The sequence below is a fragment of the Rhipicephalus microplus genome, chromosome 7, assembly GCF_043290135.1.
Source record: "Rhipicephalus microplus isolate Deutch F79 chromosome 7, USDA_Rmic, whole genome shotgun sequence".
Taxonomy (NCBI): Eukaryota; Metazoa; Arthropoda; class Arachnida; order Ixodida; family Ixodidae; genus Rhipicephalus; species Rhipicephalus microplus.
Window position 1 is genome coordinate 1,428,651 of NC_134706.1, and position 20,347 is coordinate 1,448,997.

At 43.0% G+C, this 20,347-nt stretch overlaps 1 protein-coding gene across 7 annotated transcripts in view; it reads right to left on the reverse strand.

Annotated features, from left to right (window-relative positions):
- Positions 1 to 20,347, reverse strand: part of Mgtor (nuclear basket protein megator) — a 905,575-nt gene that overhangs the window by 686,263 nt on the left and 198,965 nt on the right. For all 7 annotated transcript variants that reach the window (XR_012884775.1, XM_075868440.1, XM_075868441.1 and 4 more), the window contains exon 25: positions 14,130 to 14,330. Coding sequence is in view for 6 of the 7 variants with exons in the window: in XM_075868440.1 (XP_075724555.1) it covers positions 14,130 to 14,330 (201 nt within the window). In the remaining variant the exon portion in view is untranslated. The remainder of the gene's footprint in view (positions 1 to 14,129; positions 14,331 to 20,347) is intronic.

The window sequence follows — 20,347 nt, forward strand, 5'->3', positions numbered from 1 at the left end:
GCTCAGTTGCCGCTCGTCGGTTGGTGTGTACGGCGCGTCGACGTCCAAGGTCGCGGTGAAATGAATTCCAACGAATCCACAAACACAATGATCGACGTCCCTTCGACCAGCGCCGTCCTTTCGCATACGTGTGTACGTGTTCACTCATTTAACACCCCCTCCTACAACCACGTTAACCAATTTAGCCATCGACCCAAGTAAGTCGCAATTTAACACCCCATTTCACAACCACGTTAACCAATTTAGCCATCGACCCAAGTAAGTCGCACTTTAACACCCCGTTAACCAATTATATGCTCCGCATCCTCCTCAGTGTTCCCCTGAGGGAAGCTGCGGGCAATTTTTTTTTTCGTACTCGATTCTAACGCGCATGCGATTTATGAACTCGCTTAAACGGGAAAAAGGTGGGCGTTAGATTAGAGTAATTACGGTAATATGAGAATAAATGTGGTAGAATAGGGAACATCTGTCTCCAATTCAGTGTTTTCTGTTCACAAAGGGGAGAAGGGCCACGAGCGGTACGGATGCTGAGCTCTGATATTAGGCATAGACATCTATTATCAACGTCCACATTAAACAGCTGCAACATCATCTTGGAAATGCCATGCAGAAGCAAAGCTGTGTACCAGGTGCAGATTAATAGGACTAGTCATCAACCACCACAAGGCACTCCACTTATGCAAGTACGCTTCTCCTAATGAAACCATTGTGAACACATCAGAAACATTCATGGCACATAAAATGGTGTTTCTGGCAAGTTCTTTCAAGCAAGGCATTGAATCTGAAATGCATACCATGGAGCATACCTTATCTAGGCAGCTGTTGTAAAAACTGAATGCTCATTCAGCAAAGGTCTTATATTTGTGCTATATAACAACATATTTCAAGAAAATAGCCGTAAAAAATAGCAATGGGTGAATAAGGACACGAGAAGAGGACACAAAGACATTTACTATGTCTTCGTTCACTTATGTTGCAGTGCTTTTTTATGTCTTGTTCACCCAGCTGGGTGGACAAGGGCATGCTAAGTGTCCTTGTGCCACTGTGTCTTCTTTGTGTTCTCGTTCACACAGCTGTGTGAAGAAGGACACAAGATAAGACACAAGGGCACTTACAGTGTCCTTGCTCACCTATGTCGTGTGTTGTGTCTTTATTCACTCAGCTGGGTGAACCACGGGTGCAACAGCTGAAATGGAATTTGGAGCAATTTTTGGAGCACCAAAATGTTACTTTTGGAGCACTAAAATCAAGACTACAAGAAAAAAAAGAAGAGATCATTCATTTTTTATCCCGAAAGACCAAATTAGTAGCAGTACAAAGAAGTCTACCATTTATAAAAAGGAAATGTACACTAACTATTCAAGATCACCTAAATTGTGCAAAGTGAGTATGAGCACTGTTATTTCAATAAGTTTAGTATTTTGAACCACCCCGCTGAGCAAATAATGATAAAGCTCATAGTAGCATTTGTCTTACATGTCAGATCCTTTGACAGACTCTACAAATTCAAATGTCGATCAGCCAAGCTGGCGACCTTGAAATTTGGAAGATTCGTAAAACTGAGGTACGGAGGAGAAGGCACAAAAAAAAAAATCTAGCGCACAGTTTCGTTTCCATTTTAGGGCTGCAGAAATGTCATACAGAGCTCCAAATGATCGCCAGCGACTTTCTTCGACATTAGCACCATACTAGTACTCACAATTATGTGGCATACACACGAATGGATAATGGAACCAGATGTGCTGTCTAGACTTTTGCGAATAGTCAACTTTAGGTTTGCAGCAAATTTGAAGCGAAGAGTGATTTTGGTCGAATAACTTTTAATTAAATTAAAATAGTATACATCAGTTATTATGATAAAAATGGGCACAATTTTCGTGATCCAGCCAAACTGCAGAATACCTTTTTTTTTAATTGAAACAAGGTCTGTGCAAATGCCATTATTTTTTATTCAAAAGATGTGGTAACAACTTGACTAATAGGAAGATTTGACATTTGGTAGAATGCACGTGACTACCCATAAAATATGTTACATTGTATTTTTACTATACCTAGAGCATATAAGCCAGTAAAACAAGTTTTTAAGCTTAAAAAAATGATGAATTGATGTGAGGGCAATATGTTAATTTAATCTTGAAGAGGGGTTTCACGAGAGCGTGGATTTCTCCTGAACTAATGTTTCTGTGGCTTAGCACCCCTTAACTGCAGTGAAACAACCTTTACAGAAGGTTGCATGCAAACACACATTTAGATAGGTGCTTTCACCACTTATCAACTCTCCCCTGCAGTAAAACCACATGTATAAGGGTTATATACGGACTAACAGATATCTATTCATTCACTTCAAATACTTCAAAATTTTCAACAACTGAAATTCGAATCGAAGCGAATCAAAACACAGCAATATTCGTTCAAATGTCCCGCTTTTCCGCAAGGCAACGGTGTACCACGGCGAAGAAGACCTGAGCAGCTTTCTGCACAGCTTAGTAGAACAATGCCAAAAAATTTTCGAACCATCACAGTGGGCTCAGTTGGGGCACAACGCTGTGGCTTGCTTGCAAGGCACGTTTGACCAGATAAAGTAATAACGAAGTGCAGCTGTTAGACCGGCAGTGGCACCGAATGACTATCGCCGGGACGACGCAACTCAAGTACAAAAAAATGTTCAATGTGTTGTTGCTATGGCAACCACTGTGGTCGCCAGCAACATCGTTGTTCACAGTACATCAAATTAGATTGCACGTGAAAAAACGAGGCATACACTTCCAACTGTAGTTCCTAACACGCCATAGCCAAGTCTGCCAACTAGGAAATTCACATTTCCTGCGAGGTGATGGTGGCTACAGCAACACTTTTTTTTTTTCATGAAGCTGAATCGTGCAGTCGTGCTACTGATAGGTATCCGCTGCAATCAGTAGACTGATAGGAGCGCGGGGTGGTTACCTTGTCTGCATGCTCAATCGCGTCTGGCGAGTACTCTGGGCCAACAGTGTGTCTTACACCATGGTTTAGGGTTAGGATCTGCGCGCTTGGACTGACTGATGACACTAACTGCAGGTGGCCAATGTGGCCTCCATATCTCGCTGAAATCAGAGCACCTATGAAAATTTGGGGCTGGTTGGGCATCTTGGTGCAGGGTGACACGATTCCAGCAATTTCATGGTTTTCTGCACAGTATGGTGCTTTTTGCACAGCATGGTGCAAAAATGATTGATAAAAAGAGATGCTACTCTAAGACCTTTTTTTCTTAATATTCAGCCTAGAGCAATGAAACCTTTGCTGTTTATAGAAGTTTTTATGCTGAATTCAAATATATAATTGGTTTTCTTGCAAGTTGCATAAATTAATTTCTGCAACATGACAAAGTGAAAACCTTAAAGGGACCGACAACTGCCAGAACATAAAATGAGGCGACTGCCCAGAAGGGAAGAGTGTCCCTCACAGTGGCTCAAACCAACCACATTTTTTTTAGTATGTGTGTGTGTGAGAAGTGAAGCTATATTTTTATTTTTTCATTGAAAATTGCGTAATAGCCTGTGGCATACCCTGGTGGCAGAAACTTCAATTATCCGAGCTGTCCTGTCACAAGACCGTAAACTAGTGTATGCGGTGAATAATTTTTCTGTTAATATTGAAATATTGCTTGCTTCTTTAAAGTAAAAGATATTAGTCCATAAAAATATACTAATAGGCCTGCGTTAGTAGTGCGCGATAAAGTGGTGCTGCCTTCGCATCGACGTAATGATCCCGTGCTTGTCAGCGTGTCTTGAGCAACTTTTTTACATGCTCATGAAACCGTGCACACAGTTTCCAGGTCGCTAAGATTTCAGAGTGGCGTAGTTTTTTTTTTAACTACACTTTCTCTTAGGAACGACGCACAGTGACGTTTCCGGCGACTTAACTTGGCTCGCATGTCGAGAGAGTAATGATGATGAGACAAGCCATTTACGACACAGGCACATCAACCTTGGGCGCAGGCGCACGCAACACAATACAAATACAAGAAAGCTTTATAATGCCACATCGTCTCATAATAATGGCTTGTTATTTTCAAAAATAGTCGTAAAGCTCACAATAAATGTTGTTAAACATAGTTACAGGAACTCCTGCGAAAGCAGAACAATGACAGCACGCAAAAGTCACTAAAAAGGGCCAGTGGAATCACTATCAATTCTCAAGGTTGCTGACAAAAAGGCACATCGGTGTTCAAAATCTTTCAAATAGAAAAATGCTGTTTATAAAATAACGATGTGCTTTTGGAAGTAACTACTGCAGCTGTGCACACTGCAAAGAGTAAGCTTTTGGTCGCGCCGGAACAACTGGGCCGAAAAAAATCAGTTGTCCGTCCCTCTAAAAACCTTTTGCCCTCTTTCCCCCCTTTAAAACACAGAAATTCCATAGGTTTTTTCCACTGGTAGTTCATAATCTTTCAAATCAGGCCTATAATACAAAAAACTGATTAAGAAAGTTATGAAATAAAGTTGAACCTGCTTATAATGCACCTCCATATAACGAATTCTCGATATTATGAAGTTTTCCGTTCCCCACCGCTACTCCATAAAAGCACACGTATTTGTGACCTTTATGTAACAAAGTAACAGCGTGAGACATCCTTGATATAATGAATTTTAACCACAAACAATTTCGGAATTTTCACCCCTTTTGGCTCGAGCATGCATCTTCTGCGTGACAAAGCGGCGGCGGTGCGCATGGCGCGCTTGTGTCGCCGGCAGGTGGGCCTGCACCCCTCAATACGGCATCGCTGCCGTTCTTGCCTCTACAGGTGCGTGCACGCATGTGCCCTACCCCACCCTCGAAACCAAAAACAAGAAAATTAAACCATCTCCCACTGAAGGGAACCATATGTAGATGTGAAGCAGCGAGAACTAACGCTTACACTTGCGGCAACATTGACACTGCTGTTCATCGCGGTGTTGTAAAGGAGAGAAACCTGTTGCGCAGGAGAGGCGCAAAGCATGCAGTGATGGAGCGGTGTTCCCTACTGGAACATGCCGATTGCTGCTGTAACACGCAATGATGGACAGAAGACTCCTATTGAACACAGGAACCCGCAGTCTGCTTGTAGTGAACGCGCACACTGAGAATCTTTATTGTTCAACAACGCACAGGAGAATCTCCCACCAGTACTACCTTGGAGCTCAAGATCCAGTGCCGATATGGGTGACCGACACTTCCTGAATCGGCGTTGCGAGGCGAGAGAGGGGGGATATGCATGCGTGGTAAGGGTGCTCAGACGCACACCAGATTGAGCTCGACCTTAAAACGCTTTCCATCTAAAAAGAAATACTGCTTTTGCATTGGCAGTGCTACTCTTCGATTAGCATCACATACATGGCACTAATCAGTGAGTTTTTTTATGCTCGTTCAAGACAGGTGGCTTTCTTTCTGTTTGATTGTTCAACGGCAGTTTTAACACGCAGAGGGATGTAGTTGTATGCGCCGTTTGGGCGATATGGATGGGCTGGCTCATTTGACCTCTGCTTCAGCACCGCTCACGCGCTTTTAGTCATTCGTAATGGTTAAGAGGCGGGGGCATGTTATCAATTTGAACTTGCTATAGAACATGGCGGCGACAGCAAAAACCCGCTGAGAGTGCCATATAATTGCTGTCACAATAACAACGCAGTTTTTTATCGCAAGTAAGTGTTCTGGATGAGCTCTGCCGTCAGTTTTCCTTTTGTTGAACTTGTGCATTTATTTTTCCATTTTTTGCACTAAACTTGCATATGGCGAAATACTCTTTATAACAAATTTTTTTCAGAAATTTGTCAACTTCGTTATACCCAGGTTTAAATGAAGAAGCAAAAAATTTTAACGTTGGATGTCCATATTTCTCCTAACCTAATAAAGATTCACATAGAACTTTTTTATTACATAATAAAAATATTGAAAATTAAACAATTAAATTTCATTTCTAGTATTTTGAAGAAAAATTGTGCAAAATTTCATGCAAACCCGAGCAACAGAAATACCCAGGCCCATTTCTCTGACAAGCGTGTGCTGCAAGACACTCGAACATATCATTTACACAAACTTAATGAATCATCTTCAAAGTAATAACTTCTTTTCCCCATTTCAACACGGTTTCAGGGCGAGTTTCTCGTGCGATACACAACTGGTCGAGTTCACGCACGACATTGCAGCTTCTATTAACTCAGGCCTTCAGGTTGACTGTATATTTCTGGATTTCCAGAAGGCATTCGATTCCGTGTCACATGTGTTGTTGTTGCAAAAGCTTCATTGTCTAGGCATACCTAATGCCCTTCTCATGTGGATTGAGGCGTACCTTTCAGAAAGACAGCAGTGCGTGATTCTTGACGGTGTGTGCTCATCAAGCGTCGGTGTATTGTCAGGAGTGCCGCAAGGGTCAGTTTTGGGGCCCCTGCTTTTTCTTATTTTTATAAATGATATCTCCGACAATCTCTCTAGCCGTGTTCGATTGTATGCTGACGATTGCTGCATTTACAGTAACATTACCTCTGAAGCGGACACCGTTCAAATTGCAGAATGACTTGAACTCCATAGTTTCTTGGTGTGATTCATGGAGAATGACACTAAATCTGTCGAAGTGTAAATTGGTGAGGTTTACGAACAAAAAACAGCCTCGGATTTCAAATTACGTCATGGCCAGGGCTACCTTGCCGGTTGAAACAGAATATAAATATCCAGGGGTCATTTTTTCTGCCAACCTATCTTGGAACGCTCATATTAATTACTTAACATTAAAGGCTAGTCGAGTGCTAAATTTTTTGAGGCGCAATTTCAGACAGGCACCAACTAAGTTGAAAGAAACACTATACATATCCAATGTGCGTCCCATATTAGAATATGCCTGCAGTGCCTGGGACCCCTCAACAAAATCAAATATAGAAGCCCTGGAGCGTGTACAGGCACGCGCAGCACGCTTTGTGGCAAGCAATTATAACTTTACCATAAGATCAGCTGACATTCGTTCAGGATTGCAATGGCCTCTGTTAGCTGACCGGCGAAAATACCTACGACTGTCCCTATTTTACAGCATATTCATGAACAAAACAGGCATCGACAAGGATCAGTATATAAGCCCACCTACCTATGTGTCACCCCGTACTGACCATTCTTTAAAACTGCATGAATACACTTCCAGGATCAACGCATTCAAATATGCCTTTTTTCCAAGAACCACGCATGAGTGGAACGGCTTGCCAGAGGACATTGTCTCTGCGCCTCCCTTATCTTTTGTTAAAAATTTGCACAATTTTTTGTTGAACTAATCATTACTGTACATTTCTGATGCGTTCCGTACTAATTATTTTCTTTTGTTTTTATTGCCCTGTGTTACCAATAGCACTCTTCTCTTTCAACGTTTTGCTTTGTATTTGCAATTTGATGCCTTATTTATGACAGTGTTGTTTCACTTTGTTGTTTCACTTTGTTATGACTATGTTCTTTCAAACGATACAGCCTTTTATCCGCAACCATCTTTTTCGGTATATCGACTGTACTGTATTCTTTTGCTTGTTCTCCCCCCTACAATAATGCCCGTAAGGGCGATGTAGGTACATGTATAAATAAATAAGTATAAATAAATGTCCGAGAAACAAAAGTACCCGAAAAAGGAGGGACACATTGAAAAAAAATGGCAAAATTTGTGTTTCAAGAAAAACTTGTCTAAAGTTAAAATTGAACATTTATTTATGAAAGATGTTACTAAATTCAACGAAATTTGCGTGCAAGAAAGAACAATCCCTCTTGTACTGGCCACTGCCGCTAAAATACGGCAGCACCATAAGTTTGTCCCTAGCCGACTCTTCGCAGACATTTCGCTCACAGACAGGGCCACAAAACGCTAGTCAAACTATTCATCTCCATCTAGCAGTGCCTCCTGCCAACTGCAAGCTAGGCAGAAGTTCGGCAGGACTTCAAAATTCAAACAAAGTCCAGTGTCAAAGAACACAACAATGCCGATGTCATTGTGGCTCTTGTGGCCCCGTTAGCACCACGTACTGTCGTACAAAACAGCTATTTTGTCCCCCTAACTTCCCTCACTGTGACCTCCCTCGACCTCACAAGATTGGTGCAGATGGCATCCACTGCCTCATCACAGATTTTCCGGCTGATGACTGTGAATGACTTATAATGCACTGGAAGCCAAAAACTGCCGCAAATTGGACCGGCTATTCGTAGTTTATTCCTACAGAGCACGCTGCCACAACAGCTTTCACCTTGAAAGCGTAGCTATCGCATGAACAACGGCTTTTTTTTTATCCATAACAGAGGTAAACACATGAAAAAAGCGTTGTTCAGCTGCACTGCTCGACAAGACATGGACCCCGCAAGTAGGCTTCACAGCACATACAGGTGTGCAGCGGCCAATGGCGGTCCCCGATCCGTTCCACGAGAATTAAAACCCAGTTGCGGGGCTTGAAAAATATGGTGGAACCTAGCTTTCTTTTATCATTTCTTGCACTGCAGCAGCATGGGAAAGTGTCGTAATTTGAAGACTTCGGCTTGGCTCCTCGCCTCATGGGGTCGACAATAATGGCGCATTACCGCGGGAAGGTGCTTGAAGACTGCACACTTTTGGCCTTTTAACAGCGACATTGTGCTCTTTACACACAATTTTAAAGCATTTCTAGTCGAGTCCCAACAAAGATTCTTTTTTTTTTTTTTTGCAACAGTAAAGATACTAATCTTAACAATAGAAGAAAACATAAAAATCAAATAATTTTAAGAAAACTTAAACTTTTTCAGTCCACATCCAGGGGTGCAACAGCCAAAATATAATTTGTAGAAAATTTTGGAGTAGTGAAATGTTACTTTTGGCCAAATAAAATCCACATTTGGAGCAGGTTACAAGCACCAAAATTATTTTTTTTTTTTATCACAAAAGACCGAACTTCGAACAGTATTAAAAAGAAGGCTTGCATTTTGAAAGGTGATATGTACAAACCATTAAAAGTCCCCTAAGACGTGCAGAGTGAATATGAGAACTGTTATTTTAATAAAAAGTAGCATTTTGAACCACCATGCTCAGCGAACAACAACAAATTCCACATTAGCATTTGCCATGCCACTCAAATCCTTTGACCGACTCTGAGGATTCAAATGTGGATCAGCCAAGCAAATGAGCTTGGGTGGCGAAAAAAAAAAAAAAAACTGGCACACAGTTTTGATTTTTTTAGGGCTGCACAAATGTTATACAAAGCTCCAAATGATTGCCAGTAACTTTTTTTAGATGTTAGCCATCATACTAGTACTCACAATCATGCAGCGTATGCCCCCATGAGTAACTGAACAATCCGTGCTGTGTGTCATGACTAACGCTAACAGCCCCTTCCGAATCTTAAATCCCTTTTCCGCAGGCCACCTAATTAACTGCAACGAAATTGGCCTAAGCGCCGTCTTGCACATGTTAGAACAAGGCCAAGAAATTTTCCAACCACTACAGCAACCACTACAGAAATTTTCCAACCACTCCTTGCTTTTTTTTTTTTCACGATGCAGTTCGGATTAAAGCACGCCTTTTCAGCTTGCTTGTAAGGCCATTTGGCTAGATAAGATAACACTGGCACGTGCCTGTTGACCCGGCGACGGCACCGCATCTATGATATGTGCCATTGCTATGGCAACAAACGTGGTCGTTGGCAACGCGGGCATTCGCAGCATGTTGAGTTAGTTCATGCGCAGTAACAACGGCATTTGATTCCAGCTTTAGTTCCTAACACATACCTGCCAACTTGGCAAAAGAGAAATTCATAAAACCCCCCGAGTGGGGAAAGGGGGAAGGGTTATTTATTCTTTTTTTTATTTGTAGATGTGATCGATTATCCTTTAGCAACAAGCATAATCATGTTTTGCCCCCATAAGCCAAATCGACGCGCTGATATACTTTCCCCATTTTTGCCACTAAAAGAAAAAAAACATCGCGAAAAACAGGGGCGGGGGGGGCCAAACGCAGGCGTCAACATCGGCATTGCGGCCTCATAATGGCTTGGAGTGGCCGAACACACGAGAGTAAGGTTTCCCACTAAGGTGAGAGTTCCCGAAATCTCGTGTCATCCAAACAACTATAGCCAAAAAATAAATTTTCATCAAAACAGTTTTCGTAATGATTGATTGATTGATATATGGGGTTTAACGTCCCAAAACCACATATGATTATGAGAGACGCCGTAGTGGAGGGCTGTGGAAATTTTGACCACCTGGGGTTCTTTAACGTGCACCCAAATCTGAGCACACGGGCCTACAACATTTCCGCCTCCATCGGAAATGCAGCCGCCGCAGCCGGGATTCGAACCCGCGATCTGCGGGTCAGCATCCGAGTACCTTAGCCACTAGACCACCGCGGCGGGGCAACAATTTTCGTATGTCTTCGCACGTGAACGAACTGGACGGCGCCGCTGGCTGCCGCGAAAACGTGGCTCAAGGCTTTGGCTTTGCTTGCTACTAGATTTTTAGGACAGGAATGCCAAAACGCTTCTAGCCTTTTTTTACATCGTTACCACCTTTAATCTACCTCTGTGTCAGCCACGTGTCCTCGGCGCTCGTAGAGTGCTATCGCATTGTTGCGACAGTTGCAGTAAACGATAGCTTTGTGTTCAATCTATGTGCCTTCAAAACTAAGTCGTTTTATGTTATCTGTGATCACAATTGCAGTGGTTTTAGCCAACAGAGTTTGCGGAAAGTAGCGTTGCTTTTTTTGGTTGAGCGTAGGCTGCACCAACACTTTCGAAGTTCTGTCAGTAACGTCGACGCCATACATGATCGTGTCGAACTACCATGGTTTCTTCCACAGCAATTGTGGCAACTACAACCACACGCACTATGAAAGACAAAGCGTGCGTTGGTCGCACGCCTACTTTCAAAGTTCGAGCAGGCTGCTCTTGATTAGCATTCGTTTGACAGTTTCGGTACTATTGGCCGCATGGACACATGAATTTCGCTGAAGAATTTCACAAATTCGTATCTGCCGCAGTTTCGCATCACTGAGGCTCTACTGTACGTTTAGATCAACGCCTCTCGAATTCGTTAATAACAAATGTGGTGGGCTCTCAAAAAGCCTGGAACGGACTGACCTGCACTTTTGTCAATGCGGCCACATTTAGCACACAAATTTAGATTTCCAGGAGATTTTCATGGCTACCGTACAAACCAAAAAGACCGTCAAAATCCAAGTCTCCCGAAAAATGCAGAAGACTTGGCAGGTATGTGATGATAACATTAGTACATATTGTTCTCTCCTCGCGGGAGGATATAGCACAACGCCGTTTTTGTGCTTTCCGCGACTAGCTACGGCAATGCGCCGTAGCCGATTGCGAAGACCACGCTATTTTACTAATTTTATTTTTTTTACCAGAAATAATATACAGTCGAGCCCACTTATAACGAACCTGAGTGTGAACCTGAGTGTAACGAACGTTCGCCGTATCCCGAAGTTCGTAGTAAATAAAACACAGCTTTTAGAAAAAGTTGCAAGTGAAAACACGAACTTTTCCTGCCCAAAAAAGTCCGTGACGCACGTGTTTCGAAGAGATGAAGCGATAAGGGCGGTCTCGAGTTCATTTAAAACAGCAAGGTGCTCGTTCGCCGAGGCCCGTGGCATAAGCTGCATGAAGCATTGGCTCCAAAGTTTCGTCGTTCGCGCAATCCAATTTCCCAAAATCGCTCTCGCCACATACTTCAATTACAATGCCCCAATTCGTGCATGGTTCCACAGTGGTGGCATCATTATCGGCCGTCGTAACAGATGTCCCACTCGCTCTCCCAGGTCGGAGTCGACGATGCGCTGCCACAAATTGCCGCGGCAGTTCGGAAGCTTCAGGCTCAGCATAAGGCCCGACGTCGACGAAATCGGCCTCCCGAAAACAGTTTCGCGCGCATGTAGTCATCACCGCCACCCACAAATATTCACCATCTCCACACCTGAATAGCGGGACACCCGAAGCGGCAAGTTGGCTGCCAGGTGGTCAATAGCTATGTGCAAGCACTCTCTGCAACGCGGCACCTAACGCGCGGATTACGCTCAAGCCAAGCGGTCACACTTTCGACGTTTTGTTGAGCGGCAAGAAAAAGCGTGCTAGTCCTCCCATCGGTCATCATGACCACTCACGCACACCAAGAGCGAGCAAGACGCGCACCCGCAACACACATGCTAGAACGCGTGGAACAGCTCTGGGCCCGTTTCCAGTCAGAAAACAAAACTAATTGGAGTCGGCGTGGCGGGCATCATGGAGCGGTGGAGACTTGTGAAGGGGTTGTGATCAAGAGAGGCGAGCAGACTGGAGAGAGAAGAACAAGGAGTTGCGATAAAGAGAGGGGAGGATGCGGCAGGAGGGCGACCTTGAAAACCAAAACACACGGGAAGGCAGGCAGGTTGGGTAGCTTGCTTGGAAGTTCTGCGAAACTCGCACGTAGAAAAACTTGGAAAGAGTGCGTGCGCGCACAGAAGTCAGAGCATGGCCGCCTGGATCGGTGCGCGCGGCGGTGTTCGAAGAATTGGCGGCCGTGGTCAAAAAATCATTTTGCTGCGCCGGCGGGTTTGCGTCGCCTCACAAACTTCGATATTCCGCGATTCGTTCCGCGCAAATGAACAGCCGTTTTCGCGCTTACGCACCCGCGCGGAAGGCATGCTGAGCCGAGTGCGAAGTGAGCGAGAACAAGTCCTAAACATGAAATGAATCGCAAATTATCAGAGTCGGTGGGGTAGCGTACACGGGTGCACTAGAAGCAGACTATCGGATACAGTTGGTGGTTGACGATGTTGGTAAATGGTCTGGTGACTCGACGACGCCAACGACAGTACCAGCGACCAAAAACAGGGTAGATGGCCGACCGGTCTTCGTAAGGTCGGTGGCAGTGTGAAAACACGAGCCTCGCCTGGCGATGCGGAGTGCTCAGAGTAGCGGGGGGACAAAAAACGGAGTGGTGCGTAACAAAAATCAGTCAGGACATAGAAGAAGGAAACAGCTTTCCTTCCTCCATGGGTTGGGGAGAGCGGAAGCTAGAGGGTCGCGGAGGCAGGGTTGGCATTTAACATTAAGAATGCATGGGCACCTTGGCGATGCCTGATCGGTAATCGAAATTGCTTTCTCGGGAAGTCGACAGATCGCTGATTCCATACGCTGTAATCGATCAGCGGCGCTTGGAGACGTTCTTTGTAAGTGCGATTTTGTCCCATTGAACCAATGTATATTTTCCCGGCCACGCGTATATTGTTCGTTTTAAGCGAAAGTTTGTTTTAAGTGGAGCCATTATATGTGGGCCCGACTGTATATTTCGTAAAATTTCTGGTAAGATTCGTAAAATCGTAAGCACAGTTGAAATTTGTACATTTTACGCGACACTCGGAAGATTTGGCAGGTATGCTAACATGCCATAACCACGTTTGTTGACTAGGGCATTCATATTTGCCGCAAAGTGTTGCAGGCTACGGCAATATATTTTTGTCTTGAAGTCGCATTGTATCCGCTGAGATCAGCAGACCAATAGGTGCGTGGCGTTCTTACTTTATCTGGTCGATCACGTTGCCTGAGTGTCCTGCCGTGATTTTTGGTGTCCGTGAGTGTCCTGCCGTGAGTCGGCAGGCCTAGATACCCAAACTGATTGAGGACGCTTACTACAGATGCCAATGTGGCCTTCATTCCTCACTGAAACTAGCGAAGGCTGGTCGGGCATTTTAGTGCAGCGTGGCGCAATTTCGGCCAATTCCATGGTTTTGGCGGAGCTAGGCGCAAAAATGGGCATTTGTATCCAATTGGCGGAATTGGCGCAGCTGTTGCACCCCTGCTCATCTCCCCTTAATTTTATCAAACTGACACTATTGGCACCGGAAGCGGACATAGCACGCTTTCTCCTAAGCGTCAACAAGGACACGTGTATCAAAGAAAATATGTCTCCGTTCTACGCGCAGCCTATGCTCGAGATGCATGCGTACGTAGCTGCGCAATAAAAAAAACTCTGACATAGTAAGTGTTTTTGTGTCTCCTTTACCTGAACAAAGACACAAGAAGAAGACAACTTATTGTGTCCTTGCTAGCCCAGTGCCATTGTTATTTCAAGATAATGTGCCAACAAGCCCCAAATGCAAACGTTCACTGCTTCAACACTCGTCACACAACCACACGCACCTGCGAGCTCAACATTTCCATCTGTTGGTGAAGCAGGGAGTTCTGGTGCGACAGTTCTTCTACTCGCTTGGCGAGAGCGTCCTTCTCGGTGCAGAGCTGCTGTTCCTGCTGGGACCAAGATTCACGGGCTGCAGTCAGCGTCTCCTCGGCACCCTTGGCTTGCTGCTCGAGCTGGGAGACCTCCTGTCGCACATGGTCCAGCTACAAGGGTGGAAGCAAAGTCTGAATGACACGAGAATGCAGTAGCAGGCCCTTCTACCCTAAAGACGATGACCAGAATGTGAATGGCACCAAACGCCTAAGGGTGCTATTGTGGTTCTCTTGAGGAGAGCTACACGATGTATAATGACGTACCCTGCCAGTGTGCTTACAGCAGCCACCCAAAAAGTTGAGGGGGGCCGTGGCAATGAAAGTTATCTTGGTTATTTATGAAGCTAAATGAATGAAATTTGGCATGCAGATGTGATTTGTTGTGCTTATATCATAACTGAAATCAATTTTGAGCTATCTAATACAACTTAATACAACTGCCGCGCAACAAGAAGCGTGCGCAAGAAGCTTTTTGAATTCGGCAGGGCGAGTGGCGAGAAGTATACCGTCAAGTACAATAAGCTTTACATCAACAAAAAGTGCTTTGTGTACTCTCCGGTGACCGACAGCGTTTGTGAGCCGCATACAAATGCGCAGAACTCATCAGAAGCTTCGTCCTCCGCTACGCATGCCGACGAAGATACGCTCTTATCCTAACAAAGTTCACCCCTTGGCCACTTATCGTAACTACTCAGTTTTATATTCTAACGTACGAAGTGTTCTTAACAAACGGGATGCATTATCTTCAATTTTTGATGACTGCGTCGCCGATGTTGTAGTGTTAACGGAAACCTGGCTTACCCCTAACATTGCAAGTGTAGAGCTGTTCGATTGTGAAAATAATTATACCATTTACAGATGTGATAGAGAAGAATCGCCAGGAGGTGGTGTACTCATAGCCGTAGCTGATTATATAGTTTCTAGCCATATAGTAATAGCATCACCTTTAGAATTTGTCTGTGTTTCCCTCCATGTCAACTGTCAAAATGTCATAATTTGTGGCTGTTACCGCCCTCCGAGTGCGACGCAAGTGTTTTGCGAGCAACTGCATGATGCTTTGAATGATATTGCCAAAAGGCACCCGCATACACCTGTTTTTATTCTAGGCGATTTTAACTACCCGAAAATAAACTAGTCACTTCCTTCCTGTTCATTAAGCTCACTTTCAGCCGACAGTTTACATTTCGTGGAACTGTGCGAAGACTTTAACCTTACCAAACTCGTAACGCAACCAACAAGAATGAGCCCCACTTCATCAAATGTTCTTGATCTGATTCTCACCACTGTACCAGACCTTGTTTATTCTATTTCATATATCCCAGGCATAAGTGACCATTGTTTCGTGCACTTCAATCTAACAGGTTCTTTAAGGCGTCGGTCAAACAATCGGAAAACAATAAGAGACTACTCACGCGGCGATTATGACTCAATCAACAGTGAACTCGAATCGAATTTTGAGAGCTTTGCTAATGGCTTCTTTGATCGCAGCGTTCAACAAAACTGGAACTTGTTCAAAATGAAAGTTGAATCTTTAATCACGCGATACATTCCCACATACGTTATCAAAGGTCGCCAACGCCCCCTTTGGTTCTCATCTGACTTAAAAAAATTGCGGAATAAAAAGAAACGGTTGTTCCGTCAGGCAAAGCAGACTAATTCGTTAGCCCGTTGGCACGTGTACAAATCTGTCCTTTCCGAATACAGAGCAGCTATCAAGGAAGCCAAGCGCGTTTTTCTTAATAATACCCTTCCCTCAATTCTTGTAACCAACCCTTTTAAGTTTTGGAAAACTGTTAAACCTAGGGAAAAGAAAAACATTTCGCTTACGAACTCAGACGGGCAGCCAGTTCGCTGTGAAGAGTGTTGCATTGCATTAAATAATTTTTTTGTTACTTCTTTTTTAAGTTGTTCTGCTTCTGCGTTGCCGCAAATGCCTAGTCGTGATTTTTTACCCATGTATCCTGTTACCGTTGATGCCGTTGGAGTGCAAAATTTAATTCACAAGCTTAAGTTATCCTCTTCTTGTGGCGTAGATGAAATCAACTCAAAGTTTCTAAAAAACACTGCATTGTATTCATCAATTTACTTGCCCTTAATCTTTTCGCAATCAATTCAGACCTCCACTTTGCCGCTTGACTGGAAAGTGGGGAAGGCGGTCCCTCTGCACAAATCTGGTAACACACAGTCTCCTCTCAATTACAGACCAATTTCCCTAACCAGTGTTCCTTGTAAAATGTTAGAACATATAATTTACTCCAACCTTGTCTCATTCCTAGAATCAAATTCTTTTTTTACTCCCTACCAGCATGGATTCCGAAAAAGTTACTCATGTGAAACCCAACTTCTTTATTTTACTAATGACATAGCATCGGCTTTAGATCGCGGCTCATTTGTGCATTGCATTTTTCTTGACTTTCAAAAAGCTTTCGATAAAGTACCTCACCAATTACTCCTCGTGAAGATTAGTGCTTAAACATTGACCCGAACATTCTTAAATGGATTGAATGCTTTCTGACTAATCGCACTCAGTTTGTAACAACTAATGGCTATAACTCACCTCTTTCTAAAGTAACATCCGGCGTACCCCAAGGTTCCGTATTAGGCCCTTTACTTTTCCTTATATATATATATTAATGATCTCCCAGACAGCATTAACTCCGCTATAAGGTTATTTGCAGATGATTGTGTAATTTACCGCGAAATAAACAATGAATCTGATAACCAATTTCTACAGTCAGACCTTGACACTGTCTCAACCTGGTGCAATAAATGGCTTATGACTCTCAACTCTAACAAATCTAAATACATGTCAATAACCCGGCGATCTATTTCTCCCCCCTGTACCTACAGAATTAACGCCGTTCCCCTCCAGCATGTCTCTTCATATAAGTACCTCGGCGTTTACATTACCAACAATCTATCTTGGCACACGCATGTTACCTACATCTGTAATAACGCTAACCGAACGCTAGGATACTTACGCCGCAACTTTTCTCGCGCTCCGCTGTCCCTCAAAATTCTATTATACCGATCACTAATTCGCCCAAAGCTTGAGTACGCGTTTGCTATATGGGATCCCGTGCAGCAAAATTTAATCAACGCGTTAGAATCTGTTCAGAACCGCTCAGTTCGGTTCATTTGTTCTAATTATTCCCGTACTGCTAGCATATCAGAAATGAAATCTAACCTTGACCTGCCCAATTTAACTGTCCGGAGGAAACTGGCGCGACTGCATTTTTTTCACAAGATATTTTTTCACAATCCATCAATGAAGCGAGACCTCATTTCACAACGGTCATACCACTCATCGCACATTGATCACAAGCATAAGGTTGCCATTCCGTTTTGCCGCACCAAATTCTTTTCAGCAGCCTTCTTACTGAAAACAGCCGCCGATTGGAACCACCTTCCCTCTTCCGTTGTAACAATAACAGACCCTTTGTTATTCAAGACTGAAATTTCTCAGCAATGCTTGTAACTATACGCAGTTTCCATTATCTATCTTTGTCTTGTATGTGCTTGAATTCTTACTTATACATTTTTAGTTGACTTATGTTGCCTTCCTGATTTGCGCATCTGACACTTGTTTCTTTATTTTGTCTTTTTTTTTCTTGTGTGTTATAAATGTTGTACCCACCCCCTCTGTAATGCCCTACGGGCCCTGAGGGTATTCTAATAAATAAATAAAAATAAATAAACTTTAGAGTAGCAACACTAGATAGACTGTCATTGTCACCCCAAAATTAGTTAGCCAATTAGACACAAGTTCGTCAAAATTTTGGCGTAAGGATATTTACAAGGGCCCATTTTATGCTGTAAAGCTATTGGTTTATTTTTAATATGTAAGTAAGCACACAACCTTTTTTTTTAAATGTTCTGGAAATGTCTTACCAAATACTTTTACAAAAAGCCAATTACAGAAGTATGTATGATGTGCACACAAATATGGACAGCTTTGTGGCGCTCCCCAATGTCTCAGAATCCAAGTACAGGAAACGGAATGGCTATAACTTAATTTTTGTGAAATGGCACAGGAATGACTGACAGCAACTGCTCAAAAAATGATACACGAGAAAATGGAGCTTACAAAAATTATAGCTAGAAGCTGATAAAACGGAACTCGGAAGGAAACTGGCTTTATTTTTTATTGGAGAAATGCATCTTTGTGGCTATCTTGAGCTCCAATCTGTCCTCTTTATAATGATGCCAATACGCTGGCACTTTGCCAAGAGAATGCTGCGAATTTGCATTTTGCTATGCCCAATTTTCCCATGGCTTTTGACGACAGCTCACCAATAATATGCTTGTTTCTCAACTTCTGCTACTTATTTCGATCTAAAATCACACTATGATGTCAAACATAGTCTCATGATCACAGAAAAAAATCAATTGAAAAACTGAACATTTTGACTAAATTTACAATTCCCATTACCACATTCTCCCTTAAAAGAAGGCTCTGAAACCCCACTCTTCCAGTTTTTGCAGTGACAGTGGCGCGTTCCATGCAGGCCTGGTGGTTTTTTCACTTCTTAACCAAGCTTGATGAAACTTGATAACTTTGTACATTTGTGTGCTGATTTCAAATATGCAATCACAGTGTCATCAAGTGTCATCCAGCCGCTCTGTTTCAATGCTCCAGCCCATGCTGTTTGTAACCAGCCGTGTAGATAGCGTACCGGCCAAATGCGACCTGCGAAACGGGCGTCCCAACTAAGTTCACAATGACAAACCCGATAACAATAGCGCAGCATTGAATGGCGGCACAAAGACGTTGCGGTAGATGTTGCGGGTGCACAACGTGCCATCAGCGCGATGGGTGCAGTTGCGCTCTGCATAGCCTCCGAGATGGCGAGCACCCGCCGTGTCCCATTTTGGAGGCCACGTGCTTTGTTTTTGTGCCACTGTGTTTGCATGGCACTGTTAAGAAAGTGTTTTCTCCTGCATTCAACAGATAGCGCTTTGCCGTAAAAAGCGCAACTTTGAAATTTCGAATGACGTCATCAGCGCCCGCGCTGCACGCAACTGTTTAACATAGTCGCAAAACTATGTTCTGACTTTTATTGCATTGTTATTTTGTGATATAATGGCTTGATGTATTGTTGTTTGATCTTTAATGGCACTGGCTGTCATACCAAAATAAAATGAACAAATACACTTGACATAGTTTTCCTTTTTTCAAGGAGCAATGTGGAAGTGGGTTCATTAAGCAAGTAAATACGGCAAATATGGCAAATATGTGCATTTAGAATGAGGAAGCGTCAGTCACTGCCATCTTTTGCCATTACAGCAAGTGTGGAACTCTTTTTTGCCAGTTTTGCATCCTGTAGTACTTGAACTTATTACGAGGTGGCAGCTAACCGGTGCATGTTTCCTTTATAGGGGTTCAACTGTATTTTTTTTGCCCGAAGTGTAGTTCGTAAAATGCAAAATATTTCATGTGCCTTTCGGGGAACAATTTTTTTGTAAACTAAAAGTGCTGGAAAGTAAATTATCACATCACAATAATCTGAAATCTGAGCAGATTGCAGTGCAACAAAAATGGATGTTCTAAATATATTTGAACAATGTTGCGGTACGTTGAACAATTGTGAGTGAGCCAATTTCAAGCTGAGATTCCGCTGGCAAATACTCTACGTCCAATAACTTTTCTTATACAATGAGTTCAAAACATCTTTTTGTTGAACTGCCATCAGCTGTGATTCCAGATTATTGTGATGTGCTAATTTACTAGCTAACTCTTAGATTAGAAAAAGGAACTTGCTCCCCAAAAGGCACAACATATTTCATACCTTAAAAAATACACTACATAAAAAAAATTGCATATGTTAAATCGGCACACAAACATACCTAAGCTCACATTCTTCCACACTGCTCAATAAAAAAAAAATATGTTTTTAATTAAGCCCCCTATTCCCCTTTAACAAAACATGTTTTGGGACTATTTGGGGGTGCATTCTTGCTTATAGGAGATATTACAGCGAAACTTTTCATAAGAGCTAGACAACAGAGAAGTACTGCTTTCGTCAAAAGTAGATGTTTTAAAGAGGACGTGGCAATAAGCATTGTTAAATTTTGTCAAAATGATCATGTTCAACATTTTTATTTTTTGCAACACTGAAACCATCTTT